General features: G+C 41.5%; 1 protein-coding gene across 1 annotated transcript; it reads right to left on the bottom strand.

Moving 5' to 3' along the window:
- Nucleotides 1–704: 704 nt before the first annotated feature.
- LOC146172643 (15-hydroxyprostaglandin dehydrogenase [NAD(+)]-like) lies at nucleotides 705–16,052 on the bottom strand. The gene is made up of 7 exons (XM_084583848.1): nucleotides 15,821–16,052; nucleotides 12,122–12,245; nucleotides 10,869–10,975; nucleotides 10,690–10,786; nucleotides 7,684–7,760; nucleotides 3,402–3,556; nucleotides 705–1,646 (listed from the first exon to the last, which is right to left on the bottom strand). Exons 1-7 carry the CDS (start codon nucleotides 15,911–15,913, stop codon nucleotides 1,535–1,537), a joined length of 765 nt encoding a protein of 254 aa, XP_084439974.1. The 5' UTR covers nucleotides 15,914–16,052; the 3' UTR covers nucleotides 705–1,534.
- Nucleotides 16,053–22,357: the final 6,305 nt, after the last annotated feature.

Here is a 22,357-nt window from a genome sequence, read left to right as displayed (position 1 = left end):
TTCTACAGAAATGTTACAATTGCGCACACGCGGCACACTTCTGTTTGCTTTGTTCGACACTTCATGGACAGGTGGCTGCACTCATATATCCAGGACTTGAAGGCAGCGCAGATTTGTACAGACTTACCCACATCATCGCCCACTATGATTTACGAGTCTATGACGCCATCTGGTATTCTGTTGCGACAATAGTTGATCCTCGTATGACGTAAGCGATATTTCCTGCATGGCGATGCAAAAAATCCATTTTCGAGCTGCAGATCATTCGAGCGAAATATGCGTGTGATATGCGGCAGAAAGTTAGGTGGGCGGATGAGATTAAGAAGTTCGCAGGGGTCAAGTGGATGCAGCTAGCACAGAACCGGGTTAAGTGGAGAAATATGGGAGAGGCCTTCACACTGCAGTGAGTATAATCAGGCTGATGATGATGATGATGATGCGTTTGATAGGGCGTAGTCGTGAGAATGTATTTCTACAATTCTTCTAGAATTTCACCTTTCATTTTTTTTTTCTTACCAGAGCTGCGGTCCTCATCAACACATCATGTTAGTTTCCTGGGAGCACCTCAGCTTAGTGAGTGCTCTTTGCATAATCACCAGCCCAAGGTCTCGTCACGATTGGAAATGACGCAGAACGCAATATTGACTCGTTTTTTTTTGTTTCTACGGTGAGTCACGAGGCCACTCACCGTGCATCAGGGTTGCGCGATTTTTTTATTGGCAGAACAGAAGTTCTTCACAGAAATACACTTAACATCAACTTTCCATCTACCTTCTTTTTCTCTATCTTGATTGCCCTCACCATGTGAAGCGCCTGCGACATTAACATGACATATCCATGCTAATTTCCTGCCGTTCCTTAATTCTAACTGGTGCGCACTAAAATTAACTTAGAAACAACAAATATTTTCCGGCCATTAGGTCTTGCTCATCTTTCCAGCTATGGAGCATGTTTCCTGTTCCGACATCTGGTAAGTAACGGATGCGGAAATCTCGTGCATTAAGGCCAATCCACGTAAGTTAATTCAGAAGAGCACGCTGTTGGAAGGTCACGCGTCATTAAGGAAGGAACACGTGAGAAACTCTCAAGCGGGCAGTTGTATAAATGAACTCCTTATTGAGAACCAGGTTTTTCTCCTAAACAGGAGAAATAATCCAGTACATACCCCAGGGCTTCACGTAAAACGTACCAGCGTTTGCAGACCAGTGGACAAAAATTTAGAAGCCAGGGCCACGAGTCATGAACTTGCCGAGGCATTTTTCTTTTTCACAGACAAGAAAAAAAATGGCAATGAAGGCGATCGATCTATTCCCTTGCATAGGAAAGGAAGCAACGTTTTGAATTTCGCTTATGATAAGATTACGGAGGTAAGTATGAAGGTGTGAAGCGTGCGTTCTACAAACAAAATCCAGTGGTGAGCTCGCACCTGCGCTGTTCCCTTCTCGTCTACGGTTGTTTTGCGGAGCTCCTTTCATGATAAGGCTTGTTGGGCGCCTGCTTTCTCACTCGCTGCTACTTCTACTTGGGCACCTGCTCACATCTCAAACTTGTGATAGACGAATTTGCCTGTGCGGAGTGCTATTAGAGCAGCGCCATTGATGCGTTCTTCGATTAGCTTGACAACTCCTAGTGCGGTTTTCTCGGGGCTGGAAGAAAAGAAAAATAAAGAATGAAAACAGTTTCAGACTCAACTTGGATGTGCAGTGGTGCAAACCTAGTCCTTTTTCCAATAAATTCACTATGACAAGAAATGTTCATCTTGTTGCTCACTCCTCGCGCCCCTAGTAAGACAGGGATGGTTGAGAACGCAAGTGTAGGTGTCGCACTAGCCGGCTGCAAACTATGGCAAGGGGCAAATTTACAAAATTATTTGTAAACAATACGTTCTATGAAGATATTTTAAAATTGTCTCGAGTACTGTAAAACCACACCTATGCAGGATAAGGGCACCATTATTATATAGACCCATAGGCATATATTTATGGCCCCCGACTACATAGAACTCTGGGATGACGTCACTTGTTAATAATAGTAAAAAGAATTTCACGTCTGTTCAAACTTGCTCCCGACGTTACGCAGCGAATGCACTGCTTGTTCGATCAAGATATATTCGTCATTCAACTTATATTCGTCACATATATTCGATGCATATATAGCTTCGTCATTTTGGCGATATTGCTTCGCACTGCAATCGTATTCAAGATGCGCTCTTTCGGAGACGCCCATCGGTGGTGCGTTTTCGGCGTCATTGAAATGTATGATCTAGAACATGCGATGTAGAGGCGTGACGTTGAACGTGATTGCGGTGTGAGTTAGCAAGCTTCTGTTAACTTTTGTTAAGCAATGGCTCCTGACATTGTTTACATATTTTTTTTCAGGAAACTTTATTGACGAAAATCAGATTTACGTATGCAAACCCTATTTGCACCGTTAGGTCATAAGGCTTAGTGGCCGTTCCAAATGCAAAGATTACTATCAGCTGCAAAGGACGAAGGGCTCAAAAAAATTAACGATGATATACGCTCAACGTGAATACAATAATAGCGCATGTATGAAAACAGTAATGCGTAATAAATTTTAATCGAAATTTAAGAGGCTCGCAAAATTGGGTATGTTATACAAAATAAAAAAATAATGTATTGTACTAAGTATGATACTTAGGCAGAATTTGATTAGATTTGTAATGCAATTTTATGTCAGTTTAAAATTCCTGGCTGCTTTTACCACCATCGGCAGTTAATTCCATATTTTACCTTCATTGAACTCTATCGGGCGTTCACCTTGTACATTTTTTTCGTGAGCTTGAATTAGGGTTCTCAATGATTGAGTTCGCCGGTATATATCTGTCTGTTTAACTGAAGCTGGTCGTGGCAAGATGTGCCAACTCGGGCAGTACTTTCGAGCTGAAAATCAGACCACACGGGACAGTCGGATCCCGAGAAAGACACGCTACCCCTTGACCACGTAGGCACGTTCATACGTAATGGTTTGTTACAGCGGTTTTTCAGATAGTGTGGTAGATTAAGACTACGCTAAAGGTGATCCGATATGGAAACCGAAGCGAAAAGCGAAGTTCTCGTGCATTCCATTTGATTCGGTCGAGCCACTTTAAATCGGCGTCCTTGTTTTTTCCGGACATATCTTTCTAGTTACACGAAACTTTCCACCTTGCCCAAGGCAAGACTCTTCTCGAAGTGTCATCCACACAAAACAACAACAGCAACAAAAGACAACGGTCGTAGTGAAGTTGTGATACCCGACATCGAAGATTTTGTTGACATCTGAAGGTGCTCGCAAAAGGTATCGGGCATGTAGCGACCCTCTAGCATTTTTTTTAATTCAGGTTACTAAACTGGCCACTCAGGACTGCTATCTAAAGACATGCTACCGCCAGCACGTACTCGAGTATGCTCTCCTTAAAGTACTCGGCGACTGCGATGGCTTCGGGACCGCCTTGGATGCAGGAGTCGAGCAGTCCTTTCAGCAGTGGGGTTTTCATGGCGTCAGGGCATATGCAGTTCACGGTGACACCCGTGCGCTTGAAGTGCTGCTCACTCTGCGCATAATCAAAACATTAATACGCGATAGCAAAACCTTGCCATGCGAAAACTTGCGATAAGTGACGCGTAATAGAAAAAAAAAATATTCAATAAGAATCGCTGACACTTGCATAATATGTTAATAGGAAGTTCCAGGAATAGCTGGAAGAACGGAAGAAAAAAATCTAATCACCGCACGCAAGTGGCAAATGAATAGAAACAGTTTCTTTTGCCTCAGTTCTACAAAAGCCTTAGATTATGTTACTCTAACAGATACTCGCAAAGCAGTCGTTGTTTTTGAGACTGTAGGAAGAAGGAAAAGGAAATGCATGGGCCTATTACAGACCTCTGTAGCTGGGCTACCTCCTCTGCCTCTTGCGGACAGAGGAAAATAGAGAAGAATGGAAGAAAAAGCAGAGGAAGACCGAAAGACGCGCGTCGCAACAGCCGTCGACAACGTCTGTTGCGGCGCGGCGGGTGGTGTAGCGGTGGCGAGTGTAACGGCTGCCTACAACGGTACAATCGCCGGTAGCAGGCGAGCCCAGCCCCGTAGGGTCAGTAGCTCAAAACAGTTCGAAGCGGACTCCAATGTGGCAGAAATGGTATTGCAATCGCGATAGGAACGCGAATAAACAGGCATTTTGCTTTTATTTTTTTTTTATTATTATTTTTTTTTTTTGCAAAGTGAAGATCCAAGAAGTGAAGTGCACCACTTAGTGCTTTCTTTAGGTTGATTTTTAGTCGCTTCAACACAATACTGTCCTGAACTATTCGATGTGTGAGAACGGGTGATAAAGCATACGTTGCTCAGGTCAAGTTGGGAACACCACGGTAAACCGCGGACCCTCGAAAAAATAAATCGGAGGACTTTAGAGCAATTCAAGATAATAACTGGGCCCTGCAGAGGTAAATGGAGCAATGGAAATATTTCGATATTGGAATGTTATGGTTGCCTCTGTGAGCGTTACGCTGAACTGCATTTTTTTTATACGTGCGTTTAAAGGAAGGCTGAGGTGCCTTATTAACATTTGTATGAGGTTCAACGAATCGAATGTACGAAGAATGTGTGAAAAGCCTGCAAAGTAGTTTCGCACTTGAAATGGTGACGTAATCGTGGTAACGCTTAAAATGGACGCAATCACGGACGAAAAGTTTAGGCTTCTCCTCCATGGCTCACAGCAGTGCAGAGAAACTCGATGAAGTCATTGTGGCCAAATTTTTAGATTTTCACTGGATTCGCCCACATGCTGTGGTGCGTCGTAGATGCTGAGAAGAACCTCACAGATACTGAGAAGAACCCCACAGATGCTGAGGGCAGTGAACAAAAATTCCCAAAGCGGTCTTGACGGGGTTCACGCCCGTGTTCAAGGCTTCGCCAAAAACGGCAGTATAAGAAGAAACAAAAACAATGAAGTCAGGTGTCTAAAGATCTGAAAAGTGCAATACATCGGAATGCAAATTTGCAACAGAAACATGCAACGTTTTACAATGCAGGCATTTTAGGATGAAATGCAGAAAAACGCAAACACAGGCAATGTGCTAAAAGCAGTTGTGTGACTACATACAATCTTCTTTGTTCAGAAGCGAGTGGAAGGTATGGCCAGTGCAGGACTGAAGCTGTAGCGGATCGCGCGGGCAGCTGCCGCCGCTGAATGTCGAGCATGGCCTCGGCACATAGCCTACTTACGTTTACAAAAAAAAAAAAAAGAAAGTGTGCCGTCGAGGCAGCGCCAATTTCACCAACAAAGTTGGCGAATCCGTTTCAGACAGAATTTGTGCTGTCCGTTCAAACGTCAAACAATTCGCTTGCTTTCTTGGTTTATTCGCTTTCCTTGGTACTCCAGCCGTCTTCATGGTCAGATCAGCTATATACTTCCTGGGCATTCTGAGTCTTGCTACAGTTTAGTCAATCGACAAAAAAAATTGAGAGTCACGACCATGAAGAGCACAATAGCAAACCGGAAAAGAAATTACAGGGTCTCTTGATGACTTTTAAGAGCAGAATGGCGAGAGCCTACTCTTCTTTTCCTGTAATTTGTCTCTCATCGTTTGCCTCTTATCGGCGTTTGTTGCAGAGCTGCAAATAATTAGTTTACATGAAAGGAAATGCGCAGTATCTGTCACACTTTCTCCGGCAAGTGTGAGTGGACGGTACACCATCGCTCCTGTAGCGTGGCATTCCTTGGCGCGCGTTCAAATGAGGGATTGCAGTTGGCAGGAACGCTAGACAAGGAGAACACATCTCGCGGAATCTCGCGCACCTATCCAAGCCCTAAAGGAGGCGTTGACAAACCTCGCGCACAGATCTCGTGCACAACTTGGCGATTTAGTTCCATGAGCCTGGAAAGGCTTTGGCCTTAAAAGTGCATGATTGCATGCGCTCTTTTCCTGTTGCAAACATCGTCACCCCATGGCAGTAGGCACGTGTTCTCCTTCATGAAACTCAATGGTGAGCGCAGATTCTGAACTTAAGGCATTCCGGTGTTCATGCTATCGAAGAGAGGCGTGATGCCGGTTCCTATCTACACATCAAATGGCTGGTGTAAGGTAGGTAAGAGGGCTATGGACGATCTCGTGCCCTTAGATGGCGGGGAACGCCGGTCCGCCACGTGCTCCGACGTCACACACTGTTGTGACTGTGACAGTAGGTTAAATAGCATTCCCGAAATTTTAGAGCCACAAATTAAGGGGATAGTGATTAAGCGAATAGCAAAGTACATTCACGATAACAAGTATCCGAAAGGGGAGCTGCGGGTGGGAGCCATTAAAGAGCTGATGTGTGGCCCAAGTTTTTTCAGAATAGTCTTTGAAGCAAAAAGACAGTGACATAATTCGAGACATTGCGGAGTGTTAGACTAGGGGAACCAACCGGTTAGGGGATAAGGTAAGAGCGGGATAACAATGCGCACGCGCGGAGCGCCGTGATGAATAGGCGAGGGGTATGGTAGTCACTCTGGGCATGCGCACTCGCGCCTTGCTATTATCCTATTCCCCTGACCGATAAGGTGCCCTTATTCTAAAGCTCTCTATATAGGTTAGCGCTAGCGATTACCGCTACCGTCTACCGCAACCACGCGAGCTTGTGTATGCATGGGCAGATCGCCCTGAGCGCGACAGATGGCGCCACTTTTCTGTCATCGGCATCATCATGCCGGTGGATTCGCCACGCAGGGGCCAGTCACGCGTGAGCCGCTGACGGCGCGCGGTAGACATTACCAGTAAGCTATAGCGCTAAACTAGAGGTCTGTATTATCGTTGCAGCTTGGAACATGAATTGTTTTCTACAGACTTTTAAAAAAGCTGTAAACAGTGCTACAATGACAGGTAAAATTAAATGAGTCAACAATGATTTTATTTTGGTCTCGCCGACAGTTGGTTTCTTTCATTGTATCATAACGAACCCCTCATTTCCCCTTGAATTTTCTGCTTAATGACAGGTAAAGGTTAAACTAAAGATCATTTGTTAGGTACATACTTGAGGAACATTTCAACTGCTTCATTTTCTTTCAAAGGTACATGCGATGACGGAAGCCGTGAATGAAGCATTGTAGTCACTGCTGTCTTGTTGCTATCCAGAATGGCGTGTTAGCATGCTCCCTATTTTCATAGTGATTATTTACAATATCAGGTTGGTAAGGTGATACGGATTACAGTTGCAAAATGGAGTGTTGCGCTCGCTTGAAAAAGAGGAATCATCTCTAGGCCTAGCACAGTTTAAAAAGATGATTTGAGTTCTTTATGTAGACAACTAAGCCTGGAATGCCCTGCACACAAATAGACCTTGACTTCTACCAATCCCCTTTAATTCGTTACTTACATTATACTGGCATCGCTGTATTGCCCAGCCTTCATATACCTTCATATGCGTGAAAAAATATACTGCTTCCCCTTCAGACGCAATGGTATATGTATGCTTACGCCGTTACGTCGGCAGTTTTAAAAGTTAGGACAATGTAACGTCTCCGCCTGCGATGGTTGGGTCAAGGCAAAATTTAGCATCGATGTTTAAACGGTGCTCCTCGCGTACATTTCGCGGTAAGCAGTGTGTATTTCCAGCTATACAAGAGAGAAGAAAGAAAACAGTAACGCCTAAGAGAAAAAAAAAAAAAGCTCGAGTTAACAAAGCATAACAACAGCCACTCACCCCAAAAGCTCTTGTGAAACTGATGACAGCGGCTTTCGCACTGGCATAAGACGGAACGGGTGGGCAGGACATAAAACCTATTCGAGACGAATGAAAACAAAATATAAACATATCCGTAAGCTAGATGAATACTGCCCTTATCCTCCTCTTCCTCCTCCTATTTTAGATAGCTGATATAAGTTACCAATTTTCTAGTGAAGTCAAAGCAAGTCGACGAGAGCGCAAAAAAACATTTTGCAAGTATGATCTTGCTGGGGATCTTCAGAGTATAGGCCAAAATTATGAACATGTAAGCGCTGGCCCTATCACCCTCTGTAGTTTTGTCACCCATTATAGATGAGAATATGCGCTTCGCGATTGCGTTGTTATTTCGGCGCCTCACTGTTGATCTTAAGTTTGCAGTATACAATCTCGGCCGATGTGGCCGCATTTCGACGGAGGCGGCAATTGCAGCACTTTTTGAGAATTGAGCGAAAACATCAATTTGCGAGAATTCTGCCATATTTATGGATTCAAAGCTGTAGAGATTGTAGGCTAAGCACGCAGAATTTATTATGCACTCGTTTTCAAAATCATGACATAATCGTGGAATAAATGTTAGAATTTTTTCTTAAAGCACTGAAGAAGCTTGACAATGACGCCACGGTCGACAACGTTTTAATTTCTACTGCGTTCGACCCTGCTGTGTGTCATCGGATGATGAACAACGCTTCGAGGAATTTTATTTAGAAATGTTGATATATTCGCCGTTTACGTCACTGTTGTCATGACATTTTCCATGCTTAAACTGCAAGCTTTAAAAATTCAACCATTTGAAGCTTACCGAATGCTAAAACCAGCGCAGTTTCCCTGCAAAGTACACGTTTGTTGCGCGATGTGAGCGCACGTTAAATAACCTACGTGATGTAAAATGCTTTGCAGCTCTCCTCTATGGCGTCCTGATGCTACGTGCGTAGATTCGAAGCGTTAAACCCCACATATGAACACTAGTAACTGTCCCCACTGAGGCGTCGTTCGTTACTAGCTACGGACAGATGATGCGAGCTGCTGATGTCCTGGGTGCCTCGCCTATGACGCTCAGGAAAGCTGAGCTGACGAGCCTGCCCTTGTTGCGCATCGAGGAGGAAGTGAGAAAGGATGATGGATATACGAGTATAAGGTTTCTCTGTCCTTATGTATCGCCTTGCCATTACTATTACGGTTTTTTACTCCAACTTAAGGAATTTGTTGTACCATTAAAAAAAAAATGCACATAATGATGATGATGATGATAATCAATCAATCAATCAATCAATCTTTATTTAATGTGCGCAGGAACAACCATGTGGTCTTTGTGCTGCAGCACAAAAAAAAAAAATGAAAAAGCACAAACATGTTTACACACACAGAGAGAACACAAAAAAAAGAAATAAATAATACATGAAATGAAACTGAGACGAAAAGTATCACGAAAATTAAGCAGACAATGAGTATCATCACTTATATACACAGTGAGAGAATTTTTTAGCACACCAGGAAATAAAGAAAAAAAAAAAAGAACGGTAGGTAGAAGAGAAAAAAAAAACAGATAACTGACATTGATTATAGTAATATAGAAATATACATAAAATAAACAACCATTCCAGGCGCAACAAGTGCATGGTACTTAAAACACAGGCTAGAAATACAGAATAATACAATAAAGAAGTAAAATTGAACAAGGGACAGTAAGATTCGAATATAAAGTTTAAAGTTGAAATATAAGCAAGAAACGGATAAAAAGTAGTTCAAGATACAGACAGCATTGAACAGGAGAAAAAGCAAAAAGTGAAGTAAATACAATTTAAGGCTAGAAAGTGGGAGTTATATGTGATAAAGTACTATTTAGAATACAACGCTACGAACATCCAATGTAAATGAACAGAGCGAGTTTTAATAATAATAATAATAATAATAATAATAATAATAATAATAATAATAATAATAATAATAATAATAATAATAATAATAATAATAATAATAATAATAATAATAATAATAATAATAATAATAATAATAATAATGGTTATTTACACCCAATGTGTACATAGGAAGAGGGAGCACCGCAGAAAAAGTTGTCGTAATGACAACTTGACAAGGCTGCAGGCCCCCAAAACAATAACAATGACCGCTTCACATCGGCAGTGCAGAAAATATACAATCTCAAAACATACACACTAAAATTAACATAACTTTTCAGCAGACGACAATCTTCACAGGGGGAGGAAAATGGAACGAGAAAAAAAAAAAAAAACTAAGACAACACTAGTGCAGACTTCCAGCATAGGAAAATAATGCACACCTCTAAATAGACAAAAATGTTTTCTAAGCTCTTTATATGCGATAGATTCAAGTTTAATATGTTTTGTATACAGATCGTTTAATGTTCGTGGCAGTATGTTGTGTAATCGGAGACCACAGTTTGTTCTGCATGTGTGTACCTTCCATTGTTCATTTTTGCGTGTAACGCATGTTCTGTCGTTCGCGTTGAGCTAGCGTCTGCTGAAATTTAAAGTCATTTATGAGATCTTGTTTAAGTGACTTACAGAGTCGATAGTCGCAAGCTTTAGTAACTGACATAATATTGTACATTTTAAATAGTTTATGAGTATAAAAATCTGCATAAACTATGAGACAGACAAACATTGTGCCCGAATTCCTAGCTAGGGCACTATGCAAATGCCCATGCGTTTGAGCCGCTTCAGTATCAAACACGCTTTAGTAAGTTTTCACCGCAGCTAATATGGGAAGCTTATAATAACATTGTCTTTTGTCTGATATTGACGCATCTTCACCGATGATGAATATGCCCACGTGAGATCAGCGCAAACAAGGAACGAATGCAATAGAAACACCAGGAAAAAAAAAATTCAGAATGGGCTCAAACAAATGCGTCAGCGGGCATAGGAGGAAGAAAGAAGGCGAGGAGCCCTCGGCATGGACGTGGGCGCGACTCCACACTGTTCTAAATGAGCGTTGTAAGCTTGCCTGTGATAGAGGCGACGTTAACGACGTGGCCTCCATTCCAGCCACAGCTCTTGTCCATGAATTTCATGCCGAGCAGTGTGCCCTGGTATACGGCCATCTGAGGGCAGAGAAACAGAAAGAAATAACGCGAGCATGATTCGTCATAGTGCCTGTCACAGCGTAACGTGTTCGATACACACCGCGTCGACCGCGAACACTTTCTTCCAGTCTGGTAGTTCCGGTACACCCGCGCTGTTAACGACGATGTCCAGCTTGCCAAACTTATTTATTGTCTCGATGAACACCTCTGCCGACGTAAAAGAAAAAGGAAAGCAAAAAAATATATATATATATATAAGTGAGCAATTCTAAAAAAGAGCACTTTTGCAAAAAATAGTAAGTACCTACTTACTTAAAAAGTATGTAGCGGGGTTAAACTAAACGGTGATGGCTTACCACTGAATAATGATGAAGAGTATGTGCTAGTTACAGGATCAGTAATTGAACCAGTAGAAACGCATTCACGCAAACGGGGATCCATTAGAGGACCCGCAGACAGGATCCATGAATACTGTCGCTTGATACCTATAAAGGCGGAGTTTAAGTATTGCGTCAGATTATATCTTAAATGGTCACGTGATTCACTGCTGGCACGCAGCCTTTAAATCACACAGCCACGCTCATGGTTGGAGCGTCACTTTGTGTTTATGTCGGGTGGTCTATCACATAATGTAGTAGCTGACTACTGTATACCGATTATTTGTGGATAATAGAGACTCACTGATATATTCTTGACTACGCGAGTATTACGTAAATCGTATGTATACGCCAAAGGGGATTCGGAAGGGAAGATGACAAACTGGGCCCGTTAACGCTTTCGCGTCATATACCCTCAAAAGCGGATCTTTAATGCGCGCCGAATTTTTTTGATGTAGTGAGCGCAGAAGCACATACTCTAATCATCTCTGTTATAAAGATTTTTACGCCTGTGCTAATGCCATTTATTTTACTGATAATCTTGTCATGCACATCTTAGATAAAAAGAACAATTCATCTATTCTCAGGGTGAGATTTTGAAAAACATCTGCAATTTAGTATCGCTATATTCTTTTTTTTTTCTATGAATTTGTAAAGAATTTTGTGCACGACCGTAGAAAAGCTTGGCCTTAGCGCGATCGCTGTAAAATTAAACAACTGCTTCCTTAAGGCCCGGGTATACAATTTTTTTGCAATATTTTCATAAATGATTTCTGATAAGGTCAAACTAAATGTTTTTTTTTTTAAAGCTTGGCCGGTCACTCAATCGTCTGACATTGCGCAAATACGTCTTCATTTTATTTTCGGTGGTCTCTGATGAGCCCTGGCGCTAAATATTCCGTGCGATGTGAGTGCAGCACTATAAACAAGGTGGTGATTTGCCTTAATTGCGTACCAAGTGGCCATAAAGACTTACGTTCAAAGACCTGGTCGTTAGTAACGTCGCATTCGATGAAAGCGGCATTGCTGTCCCCGTAATTCTGGCGCAATTGCTTCTCGATGTCCCTGCCGGTTTCCTTGTCGTAATCGGCAATGGCGACCTGGGTTTGCAAGAACTCCCAACTGAGACGCGATGAAAGATGACGAAGCGCTAACTTACTGCGTGTTCTGAACGCCTGCGAGTCATTTCTGCACTCTATTTCATAATGCTATCAAGCAAAGGATTAAGCAGGGTTTCGGAAACGGTACTCTACTATCGATCATATCCATACCATCAATCAGGGGATAGAAAAATGCTCGGAATATAACCAGCCCCTATACATAGCATTCATTGATTACGAAAAAGCATTTGACTCAGTTGAAACCTCGGCGGTGATGCAGGCATTGCGAAATCAGGGGGTAGACGAGCCGTATGTGAAAGTGCTGGAAGATATATATAGTGGCTGCACAGCAACCATAGCTCTGCATAAAGAAAGCAACAAAATCCCCATAAAGAAAGGTGTTAGGCAAGGAGACACAATCTCCCCAGTACTATTCACAGCTTGTTTAGAGGAAGTATTTAGAGACTTGGAATGGGAGCAGTTAGGGATAAGGGTAGATGGAGAATACCTCAGTAATCTGCGATTTGCTGATGACATTGCCTTGCTAAGCAACTCGGGGGATGAACTGCAAATAATGATTGATGATCTAGACAGAAAAAGTAGAAAGGTAGGCTTGAAAATCCATTTGCAGAAGACTAAGGTAATGTTCAATAGCCTCGGGAAGGAACAGCAGTTTACATTAGGTAACGAATTACTGGAAGTAGTAGGCGAATATGTCTACTTAGGGCAGGTAGTAACCGCAGATCCGGACCACGAAAAGGAAATAACAAGAAGAATAAGATTGGGATGGAGCGCATTTGGCAAGCACTCGCAGATTATGACTAGCAGCTTACCGGTATCGCTCAAGAGGAAAGTATACAACAGTTGCATCTTGCCTGTACTCACCTATGGGGCTGAAACGTGGAGGCTAACCAAGAGAGTTCTACTTAAGTTGAGGACAACCCAGAGGGCTATGGAACGAAAAATGGTAGGGGTAACATTAAGAGATAGAAAGCGTGCAGAGTGGGTCAGAGAAATAACTCAAGTTACCGACATTCTAGTGGAAATTAAGAAGAAGAAATGGACATGGGCAGGACATGTAGTGCGAAGAGAGGATAACCGATGGTCGCTGAGGGTATCAAACTGGATTCCAAGGGAAGGAAAGCGTAGCAGGGGGCGGCAGAAAGTTAGGTGGGCGGATGAGATTAAGAAGTTCGCAGGGGTCAAGTGGATGCAGTAGCACAGAACCGGGTTAAGTGGAGAAATATGGGTGAGGCCTTCACCCTGCAGTGGGTATAATCAGGCTGATGATGATGATTTCATAATGAGATCCACAGCCCAGGCGGCGGTGTTCTCGCGTAATTTCTGATGAGTGTTGACGAGAAAATGAGGACAAATTGTTGATCTTTTTCGAAACATTACAGCATTCTGCAGTAAAAAAAAAAAAAAAAAAAGATTCCGGTATTTACTTTAAACTGAGCTGTTAAGAGCTAAAAAGAAGGAAAGACGAAATATCGCCACCCCAAGTCCTCTCGGAAGACGAATAACATTCATATTGTTGCCTACTGATTACGTAACAAGGTGTTTATTTAGAGTTTGAGGAACCGAGTTGTTGTTGTTGCTATCCTCTAAATTGATGGCACATACCCACACAGGGGGATCGGCTAAGAATTGTGCTGCAGAGAGTCAAGAAAACATTTTGGCGAGTATATGTTTGTTTCTGCAACTGCAGTGTCTAATAGGATGTCATATATTTTGTATCTTCCAGAAAGAAACTATTATTATTATTAATAATATTATTATTATTATTATTAATATTATTATTATTATGAACCTTCCGTGGACGTTCTTTAATTTTTACATGTCATGATCTTCCTCTTTCATTTGTACATACCATCATCATCGTCCCGCGGCGCCGGCTCCGGCACGCGCCTGGGTTTTGTCATCGGAGTAAAACGCTAGACAAGGCATCGCTGGCCTTGCCGTCACGACCTTGCCGTCACGACCTTGCCGTCTCAACCAAGCCTTCTTTCACATTATTATTATTATTATTATTATTATTATTATTATCATCATCATCATCATTATTATTATTATTATTATTATTATTATTATTATTATTATTATTATTATTATTATTATTATTATTATTATTATTATTATTATTATTAATAATATTATTATTATTATGTGCCAATAATGTTATTCAACACTGAACTTTTCTTTTTTTTTCACCGAGAATGTCTTATAAGAGGTCATACATTTTGTATCTTCCAGGAAAATTACAACTTATTTCTTTTCAAATGCAAGCTCAGTTTTACAAGTTCTGCTCTATTGTTTTTGTGAAATCTTGTATTTCACAATTGAAATTTTCAGTTTCAAAACATATTTTGATGGAAAACTTATTTGGCTATAATGTGCGTTTGTAGCTTTTATTTTGTATGTTGTTTAGGATATCAAGCCTGAAAACATTGCAAAAAAAAGGTAACAAAGTTTAAAATATAACAAAGAATCATTTTCCTCATGGTAAGGAAATGGTCGCGTGTTTGAAAAGCTCTGTTTTATCACTTCCGGTCTCAGCCATGCCTACGCAGCGCTATGTGCGTTTGCTCAGCTGAATAAACTCTACTGCCGGAATGCCGAAAAGCTGTTTGTTGAAGCTTTTTGTTGACTTCAACACTTTTTTTTAATAATGTCGTTTCAGCTTTACTTCTTTCCGTTCTACATCTCATCTCGCTGAGTTCATTGACACTTGCGATTTTATTTTCCGAATTTCGTTCGCTATACTTATTTGAATGAACTTTTGCCAGGTAATATTTAATTTTGCTGATTTAGATTTTTTTTCCGGTATGCACCACTGGATAAAGTGGAAACTTATATAAAGAGTGACAAGTGTTGCTGTCATGAGGTGGTAACCGTATCAATATTGCAGATATATTTATGTATAATTTTTGACATCACATGTCGCTTTCGTGCCGTCCGACACATGAATTCAGATAACTTTGGATAACTTTGACATGATGGATAACTGGATAACTTTGACATGATGTGCTTGTGAGAAACAGCTTCCGTACAATAGTAGCAATTCTGTCTTGCATTAAACATTAAGCTTCACTCTCACCCATTCACTTTTTATTTTTCGTGTCACGGTCTCACATTTCATTATTACTTTTTTCCCCAAACAGTGAATCTACATCTGCTCAACAGGCAAGCATACAAACTGGTTTCCTGTTTCTCTTTTTTGCGTCCATGCTGGTGTGACAAACGAAGAGTTCTATCGAGGTACATGCTTCAACATAACTTATTTCTGGGCGAATTGGTGCAAAATTGTAGACGAAAAAGTTATAGCGCAAAAAAGACCACACACAGACAGTGTGTTGTGCGTCGTCACCCTGTCTGTGTGTGGTTGTCTTTTTTGCGCTATAACTTTTTTAGTGTACAAGGGAGATGCTAAAAGCACAACTTACCAACGTAGTGCCTTTACGGTAAAGCAAGTCACACAGTAGCTTTTGAATTCGCTCTCTCTTAATTCACAAAACTGCATAACAATTATGAAAGCGCCTTGAAAGACGATCAAGAATCTCTCTGCTGCTCACCTTAGCTCCTCGATCGAGCAGGTGCTTTGCCACTGCCCTCCCGAAGTGGCCGCTGCCGCCGGTGACAAGTGCCACGGAACCAGACACCTCCATGGATGATCTTCAGCTGTCGTGCACGTTGTACCAGCACTGACTGTAACTTTCCTCTTTTTATACGCCGAAATTGCTTCCTCCTCTCTGGCATTCAGTGTGCGCGCTCTGATGGTCTCGATGCCTTGCGCCGCCTGTCGGAAGCGGGAACAACAGGGAGTCCTGCAGGCAGAACAAAATCCTGTGTAGATACCCTTTTCCGTAGTTTTTATAACCCCAGGTGCGTTCAGGTGGCGCATTGCCCTTTGCAGTACCTACTTTTACGAACAGTAATTGGGAGGCACCGCTCGTGTGCGCGCCTGTTATTCGAACTCTGGCCGCCTTGTTGGCTGCTTACCGTAAGGGTTGGTTACTGTGTCGGCAGGGCCGCATATGTAGCTGCCAATAGCAGCATGTTGCTTTTCATGTGACCTACGATATGTTATAGCAACTTGTTTTCCCTTGCAAAACTGCTAAATGTTTCATGTGTGGACAGTAATAGATTTATCAGCGCATCTTGCTGTTTTAATCATCTTTTGAGAACAGTCGGCTCGTCAAGCTGCTGCAGACTGCAGCTTGTTCTGAAATGCTACCTGCTATTTGTTATCGACGCATGTCAGCTCTGCAAAGATTCCTAAAGTTTCATGACCGGGTATATAATATATTTTTAATGTATCTTGGTGACTTTTAATGATTCAAAGCCAGTCGGCTCGTCACGTTCCTGCGGCAGGCAAAAATATATGCATTCGTCAGCATATATCGTTTGTTGCTCAAAATTTCTGCGCTTTGCCACAGGTAGAAACAACGGTCTTCCTGTGCGCAGCCTTATAAAGGGACGTTCAGTGTACCGGAATATGCGAGGGTCCCCGGTTTAAAATATTGTTCGTGCTAAGGTCTCTCCTCGACCAAGGGCTGGCTAACCTAGGCTTTCTCTGCTGCCCTAGTATGATTGATGTAAAAACCAACATGCGTTTTGCACAAATTCGATCACGACGGCACTTAGCAAGATCCATCAGTAAGTAAGCTGAGGCGACAATGAATAATGAAGCAAACTCACGTTCACGATGATTCTTTGTAGACGAGATGGCATATAACTGGTGGAACACAGTGTCAATAAACACGGCTATATGTTCCTCGCACTAAATATTCAGTCTGATTTTATCGTATACAAATTTGCTGCCCATTTTGGCACAAACAACGTGCAATTGACAACATATTTCTCGTTCAGAAATCGTTTCGGTTTTTAAGTTCGCGTCCCTTCACACCACATCAGAAATGTATTGCCTAAACGAGGCAACTATCTTGCTTGCACATGTTCAGTAACGGTGAAAACAATATGGCGCGCCGAGTGTCGGGGTCATTGGCATTCGGGTACAAGCTGGGGTGCTTTCGAAACAGCCGCATCTATTTCTTCTTTTGTGTACCAAACAAGCAAAATTGACGTAACGGTGCTATCTCAAAGCGAAAACCAAACACGCCGTGTCTAGCGGTTTAATGACATTTTATAATGTACTTACCATGCATTTTTGCCACTAAAGCGTTTAGAAACCGCGACGTGTTGGCCAAATAAATCAAATGCTATGTTCAACAAAGCTCCGATATCGTCTGTCCACGCAGCTAGATATTGTACTGAAGCAAGCTTCAACGTAAAAACATACAGGGCTAGTCATTTGAACTGAATCGGATATCTTATGGGGCTTGCCCGTCGCCCTTATTGAAAAGCATCATCACATAGTTTGCACTGTGTTCGGATTGATAATAGGCCTTGAGCTTGAAGATGCGCGTAGCGTTTGTACGAGCACCTTTTCTTCGAACGGATAAACGATCACCCGTCGCTTTTTTTCCCACCGCCGAAGAATTATGCTCAGCGCCCGGCTTTTCATTTGTTATGCGTCGTCTTCTTTTTTATACACAAAGAAGTCGACCATGCGAGCTAGTCTGTGTCCACAGCACAAGTTCTAAAGTACATACGCGTACGCTTTAGCGGGCGAGATAATGCGGTGTTCAAATGTCGGGCCGGTTCATAATGTGCTGCTTGCTGAGCGCGTGCTATTTGTATTCTCATTGTACTTGTGCATTGACTTTCCTCGCAGACATTGCATGCGTACAAGGCCGCGGCGCGGACGAGTAACCACCCGACCAGTGGCCGTAGGCAATGAGGCGAGCCCACGCGATAGAGATTTATGCCAGTTTGTTTTCGAGGTCTGAGTGAAGGGGTGTGCCGGGCAAAACACATGCGCTCTTTGTTCAGTCACGGTAGAAGTAGGCCCGCAAACCGTTTTCGTCGTGCGGCTAGCAGTTTTTTTTTTTCATTTGTTTTCCTGAATTTTAAAGCGATTTTGTTTTTTCGTAAACGATGGCGCTTTTATTTGTTGGGATGAAAAACAGCGTTCATGTGTTGGCCAAAGAAAATGACACATGCCTCGACATATTATACGATAGCATACCACGCCATATTATACCCTGCTATATCAAATATCATATCATACCATGTCAAATGATACTCCACCACGCCATGCCCTATACCCTACCGTGCCATACGATGCCATACCATACCATACCATACCATACCATACCATACCATACCATACCATACCATACCATACCATACCATACCATACCATACCATACCATACCATACCATACCATACCATACCATACCATACCATACCATACCATACCATATTACTGTGCCATCTCATACCATACGATGCCATATCATACCGTATACCATGCCATGTCATCCCAAACCATCCCATTCCATACCATCCCATGCCCTGCCATGCCATATGCCATACCATACCATACCATGGTATGGTACCATAGATTATTGAGACTAAAAATGCTGATATTTTTACTGAATACAAGAAATACAGGAATAAATTAAATAAGGAGCTAAAAAGTGCCAAATCCATTTACTATGTTGATCGCTTTTCACAGCTGCGTAATGATGCAAGAAAATTGTGGCATCAAGTAAATAATTTACTCAATAGAAAAACGCGCTCCGATTACTTAGAAGTAACTACCAGTAATGGGATAATGGCTGGCACCGACTTAGCCACAGCTATGAATGAGTTCTTTGTTAACGTCGGCAGCGCAGCTTTCAATAATCCAGTCTCATGTACAACGTACTCAAATTTAATTAATCCATTACCAAATTCTGTTAACTTTTATTCTGCAACTACAAAAGAAGTCAATGATTTAATTAAAAACTTGAAAGATAACGCATCGGCAGGGCATGATGATATCAAAGCATCGCCACTAAAACACGTATCGATGCTTATATGTGATGTCCTGACGTATATCATTAACCTAATGCTTCAAACTGGAACGTTCCCTAATCAGTTAAAGATAGCTAGAGTATGCCCGGTACATAAAGGTGGAAATAAGAATGAAATTTCTAATTATCGTCCAATTTCCATATTGCCCGTATTATCCAAAGTGTTCGAGGGAGTAATCAATACTAGGCTCGAAAAGTTCTTTCACAAATACAGCATTATAACCAGCTCTCAGTATGGGTTTGTGAAGCAAAGGTGCGCTGAACAAGCATTGTTAACCATAAAAGAAAAAATAATTGATAACATTGAATGTCGGAAATATACCCTTGGCTTATTCCTGGATTTTCGAAAAGCATTTGATTGTGTACAACATGATATTTTATTAAGTAAATTGGCTGATTATGGAGTCCGTGGTGTGCCACTAGATTTATTAAGAAGTTATCTGTGGAACAGGCTACAGTTTGTACGAGTTAATAACTGCTGCTCTACTAACATGGTTATACGGCAAGGTGTTCCCCAAGGATCAATTTTGGGACCATTGTTATTTATAGTGTATATTAATGATATCACAAATATTCCTAACTCACCTGATTTGATCATGTACGCGGATGATACCAATATTTTTTTTACCGACTGTGCCTTGTCTAAATTAGAAACTACGGTCAATGAATATTTAAACAATTTAGAGATTTGGTTGACGGCAAATAAACTCAGTTTGAATCTTAATAAGACTACCTACATTATATTTAGGCCAATCAACACCACTCTTCAATGTAGTATAGTAATTAAATATAACAGCAACGTTATAAAGCAAGTTACGAATCACAAGTTTCTAGGCGTTTGGTTCAATGAAAACCTTTCATGGAATACGCACATTTTAAATTTAGTAAAATACTTGAGTAGAATTGTAGGATGTCTTTACAGAATTTCTAATTTGGTACCCGTTTGGTTAAAAATTTCAATTTATTATGCTCTTTTTTATTCCAAACTAACATACTGTATTCTCATATGGGGAACCACAACTTCTACAAATATTAATAAGTTGCTTGTTCTTCAAAAAAAAGCTCTTCGAGCTATTGAAGGTTTTTACGGTATACCGCGCGACTTGCCTACAGAACCCTTATTTAAAAAATATGCCATATTAGCCGCCAGTCAGATTTACTACTTTCGTCTTCTGCAGTATATTCACCATAATAGGCTGTATACTACTCTACCTGATAGATCTGCAGTAACTTATGACCTGCGAACACGAAAAAAACTTGTACCTATTACCCGAACCAACTATGGAAAACAGAAATTAACTTTTCAGGTGCCATCCCTAATCAACAACACACCAAATGTGGAATTTTCATTGGCACCTAGGGTATTTAAAAAGAACTTAAAACAATATTTAAATGAATATCCCCTATAATTGCAATGGTGGTAGTAACTGTATTTTTCTCATATGTAATCTTTTTTGTGTAAATATTTTTTGCTTTTAGTGTAAATATTTATGTTATTGACAGCGTGATCTGTTGATTTGTATATATCCAATGAATACTGCATGTATGCATATATTTTACATATCGTATATAAGTGTTGCATAATGTTTTTTTTTTTTAATTTTGTATACACTAGAGGTGTGTGCTGCTGTCTGTTGTTATCTGTTTTGGGAGCCAAGGCCCAGTCAGGCTTGCCGCCTTTTGCCTTGGCTTCCCCTTTCTTGTAAAAGAAAGAAAGAAAATAAACTCCAACTCCAACTCCAACTCCAACTCCATACCATACCATACCATACCATACCATACCATACCATACCATACCATACCATACCATACCATACCATACCATACCATACCATACCATACCATACCATACCATACCATACCATACCATACCATACCATACCATACCATACCATACCATACCATACCATACCATACCATACCATGCCATACTATACCGTACTCATACCATATCATACCACACCAAAACAATTCGACGAAAAACGCACCGTTTTGGTTCACAAGATGAAGGTGTCGTTGGGAGCAGCCATTCTGTTTGCATGAAGCCTTCGGCCGGTATCAGCGGTTGAAGAGACAAGCCAGAAGTCACTTGTAGCCTGAACTCAAAGGCGTGCTTCGACCGCGGAAGTACCGAGGGATGAAAGGAAATACTTAATCCTTCAGGCGTTACGCGCATGTTTCTGTGCACAAGTTGAATGGTATCTAATCTTAGTATGCATGTTATAATCTCCTCAAATATATACGTGCTACAAATCTGTAGACCCCTGGACAATACGCCGTAGGAGCAAGTCAAATAATAAAAGTAAGGGATAGTCTTTCCACAGCAAGAAGTTTTTTTGCCAATAGTTTCATCTACATATCTAAATATTTTGGCGCAAAAGTCTTGTCAAGGCGCGAAAAAATTTCTTTGTCAATTGATGCGAAAATCAAGTTTTGTTTTTAGCCTGCATTGACAGAGAAATTTGTTCCTGCCTTCACAAGACTTTTGCCGCCAAGACTTTTAGTCATGTAGATGATATTGTTTTGTGTTAAAAAGTGTGACGCGTAATGGGCGGGACTGCATTGTTAAGTCATCCATCCAGGGGCTCATATATTTCTCCCGTCTCTTCATGAAGCACCGTATACCTCGTCTGTACAAGTCCGCAGGTTGATCCAAAAGCTATGTTTTCATTTCAGAAACCAGACCCTCATAATCCCGAAAATGCTTTCCTCTCAAAAATAAATCTATGACTGGAAAGAAGTGGAAGTTTGATGGTGCAAGATCAGGTGAAATATTGGGATGCGATAGCCCTTCAAATCCGCAGGAGGATGTTTTCATCTGTGCATTATGTGAGTTATGAAATGGGGCATTGTCTTGCAGAAGACGGACACCTTTGGTGAACATGCGACATCTTTTGTTTTTAAGGCCGTTCGCAATTTTTGAGGCAGTAAAGCGCAGTATGCTCCAGTAATCGTAGTTTCCTTTCATAGACTACTGCGTAGTGATCTCAGAATGCTCTGAGCAGGACCTGACCTTACCAGCGGAAGGCTGAGCACGCGCTAGTTTGGAGGCGGTGGCTCCCAATGCATTCACCGTAGCTTAGTCTCAGGATCGAAGTGATGGACCCACCATTAATTTTAGACTGTCGAAAACGTCTTCCTGCTCATCATTACACATTGTCAAATAGCCTGGGAACGTTCGGCCCGAT

This window comes from Amblyomma maculatum, chromosome 11 (assembly GCF_055883805.1).
Source record: "Amblyomma maculatum isolate TAMU_Amacu chromosome 11, ASM5588380v1, whole genome shotgun sequence".
Lineage (NCBI taxonomy): Eukaryota > Metazoa > Arthropoda > Arachnida > Ixodida > Ixodidae > Amblyomma > Amblyomma maculatum.
This window is presented reverse-complemented; position numbering and strand designations above follow the sequence as displayed.